This window comes from Pleurodeles waltl, chromosome 2_1 (assembly GCF_031143425.1).
Source record: "Pleurodeles waltl isolate 20211129_DDA chromosome 2_1, aPleWal1.hap1.20221129, whole genome shotgun sequence".
In the NCBI taxonomy this organism is placed as follows: Eukaryota; Metazoa; Chordata; class Amphibia; order Caudata; family Salamandridae; genus Pleurodeles; species Pleurodeles waltl.
The window spans coordinates 562,892,334-562,909,630 of NC_090438.1; the positions used below are offsets into that span (position 1 = coordinate 562,892,334).

Consider the following 17,297-nt stretch of genomic DNA (forward strand, 5'->3'; position numbering starts at 1 on the left):
CAATTTCTTACATTAACCTTCAATTTTATTCTTGTCACCACATCTATCTCTAAATGCCTCCACCAATTACTGAAAACTGACTACATTCACTGCAAACTAATTAGCTCCACCAAGATTCAGTTTTCAATAGTCACTTGCTGCATCAGTTCACAGAAACAAATTGCCATATAGGTAGGATAGTCAGGCGAGTGTGGTAATGACATTGTCGTCCAGACTCTCATGCATTAGATAGTTCCTCCTCATCTAGATGCCTATGGTTGAGATGGCGGAATACATTTCATACAGTTCTTGCTTCCATTGTTACATGTTGGTCAGTAGGTCTGTGACTTCCATCCACACCTACATCTGGCACTCCATGCTGGCACAGATTCGGAACCTGCTGCATTCACAGTGAATGCAGACAACCCAACTCCTGATTCCAATGCCTGGAACTGGCGCTCCACCTGTCCTTCCAATTTCCTATCAAATTTAGGTTCCCCCAAAAAATAATACCACAAAACAGAAGACGGGTGCAGCCATAGGAAAGCAAAAATTAACAGATACAAAGTTATAATAAACTCCACAAAGTAATCCAAAAAAGAAAAAAGTAAAAATTTAAAAGTTATTGAAAACATGCATAAATAAAGCTATCACTAAATATAAAAGCAAAAGATATATAAGCACAGCGTTCTCTTTCTCTTCCTCTGTATCTTACCTCTTTCAGGAATGAAACCAGACTGGTTTCATCTTCAAGCAGTCTTATTAATTTCAAAGAGGAACTGTTAAATCACTTACAAAGACCAGACCTCATTTCCATGCTAGTATGCTTGTTAGCATCCTGTATTCAAGCCTTAACCCTTTCCCATATCCAAATACTCATCCTAATTTGCACAAGACTTTTGACCTGCAAAATTCAGCCTTTAAATTACTTCACCCTCACCTGAATCAGCTAGGTGAGCCTGCTGATAATCAGGTTGGGAAAAGGTCCACTCAGCGAATTTTTAGAAAATTGTGGTGTAAATGGGGAAGCCTTAGGTACGAGCCATGGCTGTGTTCCATGGCACAAATGTATGACACTGTAAATGCTGTAGTGAAAAAGAAAATGCACAGCCATAAGAGCTACAACCCGCGATCTAAGTGTGCGAAGCAATAGCAGTAGACAATCATACATTATTGTGTTCAGTATTTCACTCAGTGTAGCAGAGACTGCACAATAGCATTGTCCCACCAGACCACCCTTGCATTAATATATGAGCATAGTCCACCACGAAGACATATAGGCCTCATTTCGAGTCTGGCGGTCTTTGCGGAAGACTGCTGTGGTGGTGACTTCCAAAATACCGCTGTCTTATGAGCCACATACTGAAAACCACCCAAAAACAGCCACCAATTCGAGACCGCCAGGCTGACTGAGGGCGGGAGAGAGGCAGTGCCACCACTAGCACCACCAAGCTGACAACATACCGCCCTTCATATCACAGCGATCATTGCACGGAGGTGAGCTATTGGCGTGCAAACTGCTATGGTCAAAAACAGACCTCAGCCTGAACACCACACCACATTGGACAGTATGAACACCCCACACCTGAGACACATGCACACATAAGACACACCAACACACACCACTATAAAACACAATCCCACACAACCCACGACCCTTTGCAACTACAACCACAGACAGACACAGCGAGGACACACAAACTAACAAATTAACACTGATACACCACAGGCATATAAACACTTCACACTCAGCACACACCATTCAACTGCACCATAAACACTATACACACATCACAACTTCACACAAACACCACAACACCCAGCACACAATACTAAGCATCCCACACACCACATCAAGCACCAAACACACCACCCTTGCGTACAAAACCCCCGAACCACATCATAACCACCATGTCCCCTCAAAAGCACCCAAAATTCACAAATGAAGAGTTGAGGGTCATGGTTGATGAAATCGTCAGGGTAGAGCCACAACTGTTGGGAGCACAGGTCCACCACACATCCATAGCCAGGAAATTGAAGTTATGACGGAGGATTGTCGACAGCGTAAACTCAGTGGGCAGCCATCCACGCACGAGGAAGGACATCAGGAAGAGGTAGAACAACCTTAGGGGAAGGTGCATTGCATGACATCGAGACACCAAATTGCTATCAACAGGACTGGTGGTGGGCCCCCGCCTCTTCCCACAGAGTTCACATCGTGGGAGGAGAAGGTCTTGGTCATGCAGGATCCGGAGGGCCTGACTGGAATAACCGGAGGACTGGATTCTGGTAAGTCACTATCACTCCCCTGGCATCAACTCCTCCTGTACAGCATGCATCCCCACCACCCTATCACTCTCCAATTCTCCCCATCTCACACTTACTCCCCCAATCACCTAATGCCCCTCCCCTGTATGGCACACAACCCCACTGCCACTATCCCCACACAGTCCCTCCTTGGTGCACAGATAGGATTCACAATGGCAAGCACTACAACTCCCACAATGCATTACTCCCTACACATGAAAATCTGCTATTCCCACTACACAGTGGAACACCTGCACGTAAAACCATCACACCAGCTACACCACCTGGATGTTTCAACTGCGTACCACTACATGGCAATGACAGCAATGCTATCCACTATCTACATTCCTCAAGGGAACGTGGAACCAATGTCACAATACACCAACAAACAATGTCTGCAGTGCTGCATCTGTCATTGCCATCACTCCCTTGCCATCCACAGGTACGCCTGCCACTGTCACCCTGCAGAGGATGCCAGAGACAGGCGTCGCTTCCCAGGATGAAGGCCCCGTTGAGGACTACTATTCTGGATGTCTGGACATTGACGACTTACCTGGCAGCGTGCCCCACAGTACAGGGACCAGAGTCTTTCCCTCACTCCGAAGACGATGAAGGTCCTGTATTAACTGGGAGTGGGCACACGGTGCCAGGGGCACAGGGGGCCAGGGGCAGTGGGAGGGTACCTGTGGGCCAGTGGATGGGGCCCCCAAGTGGAATGACTGGCCTGGAGGCCATCTCCCAAGCCCTGGGAGCATACCAACAATCCCAGGATAAGATGGGCTAGACACTGTTCACCTTGCATGAGAACCAGAGGCTGCAGAGGGAATACCACCAGGAGGCCATGCAGCAGTGGAGGACCCTTGATGACACCATGGCCACAATTGCAGGGGTGCTCCAAGAACTAAAAACTATCATGCGTGCGTCCTTCACCCACCAGCAGACCCCTTCCACTAGCCACATACCAACTGAGCCATCCACTTCTGCTGCAGCTAGTGGAATGGAGGTCCGGCCAGAGGACACACAGGCCACTAGCACCCCTCCCTCTGTAGCTGAGGAACACCCATGCAAACAAGGACATCCATTCAGACATCATGCAGGACCTGATGCGAAGACCAAAACCCCTGCCAGGAAGTAATCCTCTCCTGAACATTCTCCCTTGTTTGCCACTGACACACCCTGCTGACTGTCCACAGTCATGTTTCCATTTTCCCATGGCCTTTGGATACTGGACCTGTTCTACCTGCAGCTGGGCCAACTGCTCTGATTAATTCATCCACCATGACCCCCCTCTTCACCCATTGCAATTGTCTAACAAAATAAACATCATTGAGCACTGCTACTGCTGACGTGTCTTTATTGAGACAAGTAAAAATATCTGTAATACAACATGTAATTTCAGTGAACTTATTGACCAGTAAAAGTCTGTCATACTCCCTAGTGCAAATTGGCAAGTGGAATGTCAACAGTGATTACTATGGCAGATCCACATTTGCAAAACATGCATTCCCAAAGCTTGATCCCTCATAGCGCACATTACACAACTAAAGCCAAAGTCCACTGTCACTATAAGTTATGTACTATATTCGTCCAATGTGTACAATGAGGATAAGTAGATAAACTGTTAGCAGTGCTTTTGCAGTTGACACTGCATTCCTGGGAACATACAACATGGTCAATGATTTCCAGATTCAATGCTAGGCAACAGCATGCACATTTAGCTCTGACACAGTAACACCTCCCCTGATGGAACACACCAGCAGGATTAATGTCACAAGGCAGACAGGAGTACAGTACACATCCAATATAGATCACACACACCTGATTTTCATCTAAAGTATTTGTGGATCAACTCTGTTCTAGAGTCAGCTGCATCCCCTTCATCTGCCTCCTCCTCACTATCTATGTCATCATCATCATCATCATCAGCCACTGGTCCAGCTGCTACCTCCTCAACATCGAGTAATGGAATGTTACGTCTCAGGGCCAGATTGTGTAGCAGGGGACAACAATCTAGTAGACCTTTAGTGGTCTGTTGAGCAGGGCACCTCCTGAGACGCGTAGACACTGGAATCTGGCCTTCAGTAGCCCAAAGGACCTCTCAATGACACGCTTCGTTCTGCTGTGGGCCTCATTGAAATGGTTCTTACCATCTGTTATCGAGTATCTCACTGGTGTCAGCAGCCAGTGAAAGTTAGTAATTAGCTGTATGTAATTTTTTTAACATACAGATATGGATACTCCATCTATGACGCAGCAAGTGACTGCACATGTCCTTTTATTTTCACCAGTCCATCTAACTACACTGTCCATTAATGTCACAAGTGTGAACTGCGCTTTGATGTGTAGACATAGTCAATCTATGCAATCGTCAATAGGTATCATCCATGACGCACTTATAATACACCTACAATACACAGATGACAAGTTAGCAGCTGCCTGTCCTGCATGCATGAGACAAATGGAAGTGACCTCATTTAGCCAGCATAAGTCGTCATGGAGGTAGGCGTCCACAACTGCTGTGCAACTCCTCATTGAAGAACACTGTTGCCTATAGGAGACTAGGGCCAATGAAGATCACCGCAGGTGGTGACAGTCATGTACACGGTGGACGTGACTGCCATTTTCTGTTGAATAGCTCGCTTGACTCCTGACACTCGGCAAGCAATACCTCAACTGAGTGAGCTGCTGTGTACTGTCTGTGGGAGCCATAGTATCACGACCTGTAGGAGATAGGGCCTGCTCCTTCACCCAGGAGGAGTTGAAAAAGCTAGCGGACGAGGTCCTACTCCTGTATGGACAGTTGTATGGGGCAGCAGGTGAGTCCAATGATACTGTCCTGTCTCATAGTGGTGTGTGTGAGGCTGAAGGGCACTGTGATAATGCACATGGAGTGTATACATGCAGGTGGCAATGGAATTAGTGCTATTGTGCCACTAAGACACATTAGTGTGGGTATGAGATGTGTCTGATGTGTGATGTTCACTGTTGTTTCTGTGATGCCACTCTACAAGACTTTCTCCTTCTGACTGTGTCACCCGTGCAGGTCAGCGCCCATCAGAAGAAGAGGATTTAGTGTGCAATCTTCAAGCAAGTGTGGACATTGGGGGTCCATAGCCTGCAGAACACTTACTGCAGAAAGTATTGGGAGGAGCTGAGATGCTGGGCCCGTAAGACCGCTAAGGCCCAGCTGGGGACATACTCCCAATGAGGGAGGGGTGCCCATCAGACCCTGACCCCGCTAACAACCAGCATTTTGGCAGTGGCCTACCCTGAGGTAGATGGGTGCTTGAGGGTAGTACAGCAGCCACAAAGGGGTAAATAAACACTTACACCTCGCTAATGTTTGGCTTGTATGGGTTTGGGTAGCCTACTAGTGGTAAGATGTAGTGTGGCTCATTGAAAGATGCACATGGACTATGGGTATCAGCCACCCTGGCAGGAATTGTTTTAAGTATGTGTGCCAATACCATGCAGACAGTGACTTATGAGGGGATTGCTTCCATGTTTGGGTTTGTCTGGACACCCTTAACATATTTGGAGAGACCTACCCCTTCCATCAGCATCTGTTTACCTGAGGTGTTAAGCCATTGCCATCAGTAGTACTCTGCCACAATGACAGAGGTAATTTCTGAGTTCTCAATCAGCTGCCTTTTCCTGAATGTGTAGATGGCTGCAGGGGGCCAAGTACTTACTGACCATATTGAACATGGATTTTTGGGCATGATATCTTCCCATGCATGATAATGATGATTTACATAGTACAGGATATGTCAAGTTAATCGACCATGGAAATGTGGCAAGTACCATACAAATATGCATTGTTAGACTTGTATTGAAGTCAATGTGTGCCAATGTTCCTACATTAGGTTTTTTTCTGCATAGCTTTGGTTTCCCCTATGGTTTCACACAGTTATGCATGTCAATGTAAAGGAATACCCTGCCATGGTATACCAGCAGAATGATAAGCTGTTGCTCTGTGTGACTGATGGGTAGGTACTGACCCATTCTATACTTTCTTTCTCTCCCACCCTTCCTCACTCTTCTCCTCTGTATTTGTGTGCATCAGCATCACCAGATGAAGGAGAATGGGCACTGGTGAGTGGAGAAGCTGCAGCCCTCGGGACCCAGGAGGCTGATACCAGCAGAGCCAATGGGACCAGTAGATAGAGGGGGAGGGGAGTGCCACAGAGGAGACCAGATCTACAACATCCTTTTTGGATTCCTCCTCTGATTGACACTCCCAGGCGGTGGCGGACCCATCTGGGACCAGCCCAGCACCATCCTTGCCCTCCACCCCCCTACCAGCACTGCCCTTCCTGCAGCTCCCCACCCAGTTGCCTGTGCTCGCTTACTCAGGAGGGTGGGAGTCTCCTTTGCCGCAGGCACCTCTGTAACTTCCCCAGTCTGCCCTGCTGCCCTCAATGAGGAGGCTATTGACCTACTGAGGTCCATCTCTGTAGGACAGTCAACCATAGTGAACGCCATCCAGGGGCTGGCATCACAGATGATGCAGAGCAATGCCTACCTGGAAGGCATTCACATTGCCCTGACTACCCTAAAAGGATCCTTTCAAGAAATGGCCTCCTCGTTGATGGCAGCCAGTGTCCCTTCGTCTTCCATCCCCCCTCCAGCTACCTGTGCCCAATCCTACACCTCTCTCCCCACACACATCCAGAGTACACAGTCAGACCACCATTCATCCACCTCAACAGACATTGTTTGCAAAGTCAAACACAAGCACCAAGCACCAAAGGTCCCACCACCGCCATGTACACAGGCAACACACATACGCAGACACAACAACATCCACTCCCTACACAGACTCCCCCACCACTTCCTCCCTCACAGACACTACACTACTCAAACCTGCGATCACCACAATAACACTCTCAAATCCAGCCACAAGTGTACTCATACCCACCGTCACCACAATAGCAGACCCACATACATCCACCCCATACACCACATGCACACTAACCATGACTACCAACATCCCCACATGCAGCATATCCACCTTACCAGCAGGCACCAACTCAACAGACACACATCCACCCTGGTATCTCCCTGTATCTCCTCCCCCCTCCTCCCAAGACACCTAAACACCCGCACTCACCTACCCAACAGACACCCAGCATGTCTTCCACCCATGCACCTGCACTCAAGACACCTACATTTACACATCGCACAACCACTCACTCACCTCCCTCCAATCACACACCTCCCTCCACTCCCAAACATTTTTCCCATGACTGCCCTTGTGTTTCTAAAAAAAGATTCCTTTATGAGTTGCTCCTATTTCCTCCCACTGGCCCAGCCTGTGGTTCTCCCAAGCACCCCAATACACTCCCAAACCCAGTCCTTCAACCTCCCAGTCCTCTTATGCCCTCCTTAGTACTGTCCATGGCCATCCCCCTGCTAAAACTTCATCCCGCACCAGACAGAAGACCAGACCTCTGAAATCCAAGGCCGAGGGCCCTCCCCAAAAGTCTAAAGCAAAACCCAAACACCCCCCAAACCTAAACCCAAGCCAAAGGATCCCCCTCCGAAACCCAAGCCCCCTCCTCTGCCCCCTCACTCCTGACGTGCCTGCCCCATTGATTCACCTGCCATGTGGAGTCCACCTTGCAGTTAGGAGTCAAGTTGGGCCAGATACTTTGCCCTGTGTGCCTGGGGCACTCTAGAGTTTTGGACTGGTCAGTAGGCCTATGTTGTATATAGTTGGACTTTTGCAAATTTTATTTATCACAAGACATCTGCATGACGGTACCATTGTTGTCAAAGGTTACATAGTTGTCCTGCCTTTCCTTCCACATGTATGTGTTGCATTTGTGTGATTTGGGGTCTGTGTTCTGTGAATATGATGTGTTTGTGTAGCTGCATGAGTTGTGTAGGTGACTTGTGCTATGGTCTTTTTGTGATGTGTTGTGATGGTGTTGTGTGGCATTGTGGCATTGTGCGGTAGTGGTATGTGCGTCCGTGTGTAGTGATGGATCTATGATGTGCTTTGTATGTTGGGTGGATGTGGCGTGTTCTCTGACACATTCTTTGGCAGTGTTTTGGTTTGGATTGGTTATGTGCTGTTGTTAAGTGTTGCTTCCAGTGTGTGTTGCCCTGTGGAGGTGTACGGTCTGCCTCTCTGCCAATGCGTTTGTGTTATTGCGATGGTGTCGTCACTGTGTGACTCAGTGGTCTTGTGTATGAATGTGTTTGACATTGGCGGTGATGTGTCTGTAGTGTGGTGTGTGTATGGCAAGTGTATGTTGGCCGTGGTATATGTTGTTTGTGTGTGTGTATGTGTGTGTGTCTGTGTTATGATGGGTGTTTGTTTACGTGTGTGTCTGTGTGGCCGTCGCTAGCCATACCGGGTGTCTGTGAAGTGTGTGGGTGTGTATTAATAACTTTCCCTCCAGTGTGTGGTAGCCTGGTGTACTTACGGTTGCTGTCTTCATCACCGTCATGGGTTCTAGAGTTGTATGTCCATCAGGAGCAGTGAGAGGACTTAAAGTTCGTGCTTCATGGCGACTGCGTATGTGTCTGTGTTCCTGAAGGTGCGTGTCTCATTTTATATTGTTCATTTCCGCCAGGCTTTTTGTGGCGGTGCTACCATCCCAGAAACTTGGCGGTGTGCTACCTCGTAATATGCTCAGCAGAAACATGGTCACCGCTGGCCAAGATTAGCCTACTGCCGGCTGCGGCGGTCCATCCACACTGGCGGTACTGCCTGTGTATTGGCTATGTTCTGCTTGGATCACCGCCATGGTCATGATATGGCGGTCTACTCTGCCGGCCTCGCAGTGGTGTGACCGCCAGTCTGGGGACCCTCAAACTCATAATGAGGGCCATAGTGCTTTGCCATACTCTCTGCTAGTTGTCCACATTGTGGTCCCCTTACCTATGACAATCTGCTCCTGTGACAATCAGATCCATTTCATTTCCTAGCAGATTGGTTTCAGAACATGATTTTTTACTGCCGTTAGATACACACTTTCTAACCCTTGGGTACAAGCATAAGACAAAGGAAGAGGATGACGTACCTCCACCTTCCCGCTGAGTTTTCAGAACAAATCTTTCAGGGTTTCTGATGGCCATTGCTGCATTCTGATCTCCTTCTTCACCCTTTGGTAAAGAAAATGGGATGCAAGTAAAGGACACTTTTTTTTCAATTTTTTATTAAAATCCTATCAAAAACGTAATATCACACAGGTATTCTAATAATGTAATTTCATACAGTGAATATAATTGTAGGAGCTCGAGATGGCAGCCTAGCACATCATCATGTGTATTATGACAAAACATCAAATATAAGCAGAAGTACACTGAAGTCTATTTTTGTAATACCTTCACCAACACCACTCCATTCACCAACAGTTCCCTTTCTATAACTAACTGGACATGGAAAGTTGATGTCAGCATGCTAAGAACTAGAACAATGCTGACTCACTTTCTACCCACTCTTCACTAGTAACTCCTTAATACAATGGCAAAATAGTTTCTTCTTTGCCTCGTTATATGTGGAAGGTGGTAGTTGGCAGGCACAAGAGCCTGTCAGCATCTAGGTTCTTTGCACCTGACAAGTATTCTATGTTGGAATATAGCTGTCAGTCCAAATAACCACTGTGCAATTCTTTGAGTGATACAGTCAACACCCTTTGTGGAGATGAAGATTATTAGTTTGTGATCAGTGCACACCATACACAGAATTGCCCAAAGCCAACATTTTAAATAAAGTATACCAATAAACACAACAGAGCAGTTCTCTACTTACATTTCACAAAGTTTAATTTGTTCCTACTCATGAAGCACTTGCAATAAAGTGACCCTTAGGCCTTTGATTCTTGCATCAATCGTGAGAATGGTACATTTCAGAATGGAAAGGTTTTCAAGCCTCCTGTTTCACCTTTTCAAACACTTCTTGGCAACCCCCAGACATTCAATGATTCTCGCATGATAGAAAAATACCAAACAATTTGGAAGAGTACTCAGATAACCAAAAGAAGGGTCATTGTTGTTCTTTCTTGACAGCCTCAATTATATCAATTATTGGTTTCACCCCATCCTTAGACAGGGTATATACTATATAAGTTGTATAAACCACTTTAATTCAGCACTTATGTTTCTTTACTGTGATTTCAGAATGTATAAAACTTTCATCAACATATAGTTGTGCTGCTCCACATCACTCCCTAATAAAGATGTCATCCTGACAGAGAGCGTGTTTGATGAATTCCAGGACTTTTTCCACAATGTCCTTGAAAACAGATGCTGCTGAAGCCAACCCAAATGGCATCCACCATAACTCGAAAGTTCAAAGGCTGTTATGAAGGAGCTAAGGGGTGTCTGGTCCGGATTTCATGCCACTTGGTAATATGCTGATGATATAGCCATGAAGCAAAAAAATGTCAACTCAATAATTCTTTGTTAGCTTGGCTATCAACCAAGGTGAAGGTAATTTGCTAACTAGGGAATCATGTTGTTGGAAATGGGGTCTTTGGTTTGTAGTCAGGTTACCCCCTATCTAAGCAAGGACCCTCACTCTTGTCAGGATAAAGGCGAATCACCCTCAGCTAACCCCCACTCATCCGCTTGGTAGCTTGGCACGAGCAGGCAGGCTAACTTCAGAGTCTAGGTGTAAAGTATTTGTACTAACACACACAGTAACTCAGTAAAAACACTACAAAATGACACAACGCAGGTTTAGAAAAATAGGAAATATTTATCTAAATAAAACAAGACCAAAAGGACAAAAACCCAACATACACAAGTCAAGTTATTAATTAAAATGCAAAAAGAGTCTTAAATCCTTCAGAACACAACGCTAACGCTGCTCCCATTGATGTTGCATCAAAAATCCAGCTGCACGGTTATCCGAAAACCACGCTGTGTGGGTTGCGATGTTATCAGCTGCCTTCAAGGGGTGTTTAGCGTCATTTCTCCAGCTGCGTGCGTCAATCTTCCAGCTACGATGCAGGTGGAGAGTAGATTTTTGTCGCAAAGCCAGCAGTGCATTATTTCTCAGCCACGTTTCGGAAGGTGCATCGAAAACGTTTCCCACACAGCGGTCTTTGCGTGGATTTTCAATCTTGGTCTGCCAGTTTCACCTTTCAAGGCCCCAGGAACTGGATAGGGCACCACTTGGCAGTGCAGGAGTCTCAGCAGAGAGTCTAGGTGCTGGCAGGAAAAGTATTTGATGGCCCTGAGACTTCAACAACAGCAGGTAAGCTCAGGACAAGCCCTTGGAGATTTTTTAACAAGCAGGAATGCACAACAAAGTCCAGTCTATGTCCCCTTACACAGAGAGAAGCAGCAACTGCAGGGTAGCTCCACAAAGCACAGTCTCAGGCAGGGCAGCACTTCTCCTCAGCTCTTCATCTCTTCATCTCTTCTCCAGGCAGAGGTTCCTCTTGATTTCCAGAGGTGATCTAATTTTCAGGGGTTTGGGTACCCTTGTTATACCCAGTTCTGACTTTGAAGTAGGCATACTTTGAAAGAAAGTCTCTCTTGTTTGTGAAATCCTGCTTTGCCTTGCCCAGGCTGGCCCCAGACTCACACCAGGGGGTTGGAGAATGCATTGTGTGAGGTGTAAGTGACCACTCATCCCCTCCCTCCTAGCACAGATGGCTCATCAGGATATGCAGGCTACACCCCAGCTCCCTTTGTGTCTCTGTCTAGAGAGAGGTGCAAACAGCCCAACTGTCAAACTGACCCAGACAGGAAATCAACAAACAGGCAGAGTCACAGAATGGTTTAAGCAAGAAACTGCCCACTTTCTAAAAGTGGCATTTTCAACACACAATCTCAAAACAAACTTAACTAAAAGATGTATTTTCAAATTGTGAGTTCAGAGATCCCAAACTCCACAAGTCTATCTGCTCCCAAAGGGAATCTACGCTTTAATTACATTTAAAGGCAGCCCCCATATTAACCTAAGAGAGAGATAGGCCTTGCAACAGTGAAAACTGAATTTGGCAGTATTTTACTGTCAGGAAATATAAAACATACTACTATGGGAGTCAACCCTGGCGGACGGTGTTAAAGCGGCGGTAAGACCGCCAACAGCCTGGCGGTCTTTTTTTTAGTATTATGACCATGGCGGTTACCGCCATGGTCATCCGCCGCTTTCCCGTTCCACCCGCCAGGGCGGAGATGACCGCTGGGCTGGAGACCTGGGTCTCCAGCCCGGCGGCCGTAACAATACCGCCGCCGGTATTGCGACCCGGCTTACCGCCGTGGATTTCCAGCGGTAGGACCCGCCATGAAATCCATGGCGGTAAGCACTATCAGTGCCAGGGAATTCCTTCCCTGGCACTGATAGGGGTCTCCCCCACACCCACCCCGACTCCCTCCCCTACACCCCCCACCACGCCTGCCACCCCCCAAAGGTGGCAGGGCCCCCCTCCCCACCCCGACCCCCAACATAACATTACTGACACACACCTGACACGCATGCAGGCACCACCAACACACATACACGCACACACACCGACATACATGCCAACATCCACACACACAGTCAGACATGTACACCCACATTCACACATTCACGCACACATCCATACAGACATCCATACAGACAGACATGCACACATTTCCGAAACACGCATCACCCCCGCAAGCATACACGCACTCACACACCCCCCTACATACACAGGCGCACACCCCCATGCATCCACACAACACACAACACCCCACCCCCCCCTCCCTAACGGACGATCGACTTACCTGTTCCGTCAATCCTCCGGGAGGGGACGGGAGCCATGGGGGCAGCTCCGCCAACACCACACCGCCAACAGAACACCGCCGCGCAGAATCACAGGACGTGATTAGCTCGGCGGTGTTCTGTTGGCGTGGCGGTGGAGGTGGAGCAACCTCCACTTCCCCGCCGCCCGCAATTATGGCTGTTGGCGGCTCTCTGTCGGAAAAAACGACGGAGGGCAGCCAACGGTCATAATACGCTGCGCGGCAACCCGCCACTACTGGCGGTCTTCCGCACGGCGGTCCCTCGGCGGTCTTCTTAAAAGACCGCCGAGTTTGTAATGACCACCTATATGTCCTACCTTAAACATACACTGCACCATGTCCATGGGGCTACCTAGGGCCTACCTTAGGGATGTCTTACATGTAGGAAAAGGGAAGGTTTAGGCCTGGCAAGTGGGTACACTTGCCAAGTAGAATTGGTAGTTTAAACCCTCCGCAGCCTAGGAGGTAAAGGTTACATCCTTGGCTGTGGCGCTGAGGCGCCAAGGACTTAACCGTTAAGTCCTGGTACCAGCTCATGTCATTTTGCAATTTGCTGGGGAGTGGCCCTTGCCCAAGGGGCTCCCCAGTGGGCCAAATTATGTTTAGCCCATTTCGCCCCCCCCCTGGGGGCAGATCGGCCTCATATAATTAGGCCAATCTGCCCCCAGGGAGGGGGAAACCCCCTAGATACCAGGGATACATTTTTTTCTTTATTTTTATTTTTTTATATGTGGGGAGCGAACCCTTATGCAATGGTCATTCCCCTGGGGGGCAAATTTATTTTAGGCCATTTCAGCTCCACGTGGGGGGCAGATCGGCTTATTAATATTGGGCCGATCTGCCCCTGGGGGGGGGGGGGCAGAAACCACTTAGGCACCAGGGATTTGTGTGTGTGTATGTGTGTGTTTTGTTTGGGGGGGCAGACCCTTGGGCAACAGTTGCTCCCTATGGGGGCACATTACTGTTGGCCATATCTGCCCCCTTGGGGGGCAGATCGGCCTATTTTTGGAAGACCCATCTGCCCAAGGGGGGCAGAAAGCCCGTAGAGACCAGGGAAGATTTTTTTGTCAAAATAAGAGTGTGGGGGTATGGCCCTACCCTCACCCCAAATAAATGGGGCCAATGTTGTTCTGCCAACCAGTGGGCAGATGGGGCTATTACCCCCGAACCACACCCGTGGGGGGGGCAGAAAGTATGCTAGATGCCAGGGAATTAAAAAAATTATAATAATATTGGGGTGGTGGCTACCAACCAGTATGGGCCTGGTTATGCCCCCACCCCAACTGAATGGGGTAACAGTCTTTCAGCTCTCCCCCGCACACTAAAACATCTTATCCGACGGCAAGCAAGAGGACATTTGATTATTTTGGGTTTTGATTTTACATTTGGGCCATGAGAGCTTGACTAACTCTCAAAATCGTCTCACTTGGAATGGTGAAGACTGCACTTTTTGGACTTTGGGATGCTGCCATGTAGAAAAATCCACAAGACCTAGACACATCTGAAAACTGAACATTAGGGTGAGTCAAGGGTGGTGTGCTTCACATGCACCCTGCACCATTTTCTTACCCACAATGCCCTGCAAACCTCCAACTTCCGGAATCTTCCGGAATCCTCAAAATTCCTACCACCCAACATTGTCTCATCTATACCGATAAAAATTCTGCTGCACTTGTCAGCCTAAAAATGTTTTTTTTTTCAAATTGCCCTTTTGGACCTGCTTTGGTTCCCCCTCAATTTCAACATGTTTTTGGATCTTCCTTGTCACAGGCACTTGGCCCACCTACACGAGTGAGGTACCATTTTTACCGGGAGACTGAGGAGAACGTTGGGTGGTAGGAAATTTGTCCTGTTGACCCATGGTGATCCCATACAGAAATGTGGGAAAATTTGATTTGTTTGCTAAATTTGAGGTTTGCTGAGGCTTCTGGGTAAGAAAACATTGGGAGATCCACGCAAGTCACACCTCCCTGGACTCCCTTGGGTGTCTAGTTTTCAGAAATATCTAGGTTTGGTATTTTTCCCTAGATGGCTGCTAAGACCAGGACCAGAAACGCAGGTGCCCCCTGCAAAAACAGGCAGTTTTATATTTGATAATTTTGATCTGTTCAGATAGTGTTTTGGGGCATTTCCTGTTGCGAGCACTAAACCTGCCCACACAAGTGAGGGACCATTTTTATTGGGAGAGTTGGGGGAACAATGGGTGGAAGGAAATTTGTGGCTCCTCTTAGATTCCAGAACTTTCTGTCACGGAAAGGTGAGGAAAAAGTGTTTTTTTTGCCAAATTTTTAGGTTTGCAAAGGATTCTGGGTAACAGAACCTGGGGAGAGACCCACAAGTCACCCCATCTTGGATTCCCCTAGGTGTCTAGTTTTTAAAACTGCACAGGTTTGCTAAGTTTCCCTAGATGCTGGCTGAGCTACAGGCCAAAATCCTCAGATAGGCACTTTGCAAAAACAGCTCTGTTTTCTTTGGGAAAATGTGAAGTCCCTGTTGTGTTTTGGGGCATTTCCTGTCACGGGCGCTAGACCTACCCACACAAGTGAGGCACCATTTTTATCGGGAGACTTGGAGGAATGCTGGGTGGAAGGAAATTAGTGGCTCCTCTTAGATTCCAGAACTTTCTGTCACCAAAATATAAGGAAAAAGTGTTTTTTGGGCCAAATGTTGAGGTTTGCAAATTATTCTGGGTAACAGAACCTGGTGAGAGCCCCACATGTCACCCCATCTTGGCTTCCCTGAGGTGTTTACTTTTAAAAAATGTGCAGGTTTGGTAGGTTTCCATAGGTGCCCGCTGAGCTAGAGGCCAAAATCTACAGCTAGGCACTTTGCAAAAAACACGTCAGATTTTAATGTAAAAATGTGATGTGTCCATGCTGCGTTTCCTGTCGCGAGCGTTATGCCTACCCACTCAAGTGAGGTACCATTTTTATCGGGAAACTTGGAGGAACACAGAATAGCAAAACAAGTGTTATTGCCCCTTGTCTTTCTCTACATTTTGTCCTTCCAAATATAAGACAGTGTGTAAAAAATATGTCTATTTCAGAAATGCCCTGTAATTCACATGCTAGTGTGGGCACCCTGGAATTCAGAGATGTGCAAATAACCACTGCTTCTCAACACCTTATCTTGTGCCCATTTTGAAAATAAAAGGTTTTCTTGATACCTATTTTTCACTCTTTATATTTCAGCAAATGAATTGCTGAATACTCGGTATAGAATGAAAACCCAATGGAAGGTGCAGCTCGTTTAGTGGCTCTGCGTACCTAGGGTTCTTGATGTACCTACAAGCCCTATATATCCCCGCAACCAGAAGAGTCCAGCAGACATAAAGGTATATTGTTTTTAAAAATCTGACATCGCAGGAAAAAGTTACAGAACGTGGCGAAAAATGGCTGTTTTTTTTCACCTCAATTTCAAGTTTTTATTTCAGTTGTTATTTTCTGTAGGAAACTCATGTAGGATCTACACAAATTACTCCTTGCTGGATTCAGCATTTTGTCTACTTTTCAGAAATGTTTAGCTTTCGGGGATCTAGCATTGGTTTCACACCCATTTCTGTCACTAAGTGGAAGGAGGCTGAAAGCACAAAAAATAGTAAAAATGGGGTATGTCACAGTAAAATGCCAAAATTGTGTTGAAAAGTGGGGTTTTCTGATTCAAGTCTGCCTGTTCCTGAAAGCTGGGATTTTAGCACTGCAAATTCTTTGTTAATGCAATTTTCAGGGAAAAAACCACAAGCCTTCTTCTGCTGCCTTTTTTCCAAATGTCTTGAAAAAAAGGACACTTTCACTGTATTGTGGCTAATTTCTTTGTCTCCTTCAGGGGAACCCACAAAGTCCTGGTACCCCTAGAATCCCTAGGACATTGGAAAGAGAGGATGCAAATTTGGCATGGATAGCTTATGTGGCCAAAAGGTTATGAGGGCCTAAGCGTGAACTGCCCCAAACAGCCAAAAAAAGGCTTGGCACCTGAGGGGGAAAAAGCCTGCCAGCGAAGGGGTTAAAACTGCACACACAGACACTGCAGTGGCAGGTCTGAGACATGATTATAGAGCTAATAATGTGGGTGGCACAACCAGTTCAGCAGGTCGACTAGTAGCATTTGATTTACAGGACCTGGGCACCTCTAGTGCACTGTACTAGGGACTTACCAGTATATCAAATATGCCAATCATGGAAAGACAAATACATGCACATTATATACAGGAGCAGTTGCACTTTAGCACTGGATAGCAGTGGTAAAGTGCCCAGAGTAACAAAAACAGCAAAAGT

The 17,297-nt window shown here is 47.1% G+C and overlaps 1 protein-coding gene across 1 annotated transcript in view; it reads right to left on the bottom strand.

Moving 5' to 3' along the window:
* LOC138260020 (glutathione synthetase-like) overlaps positions 1 to 17,297 on the bottom strand; it is a 327,470-nt gene that overhangs the window by 63,705 nt on the left and 246,468 nt on the right. The window contains exon 10 of the mRNA XM_069208089.1: positions 9,321 to 9,402. Within this exon, the coding sequence (XP_069064190.1) occupies positions 9,321 to 9,402 (82 nt within the window). The remainder of the gene's footprint in view (positions 1 to 9,320; positions 9,403 to 17,297) is intronic.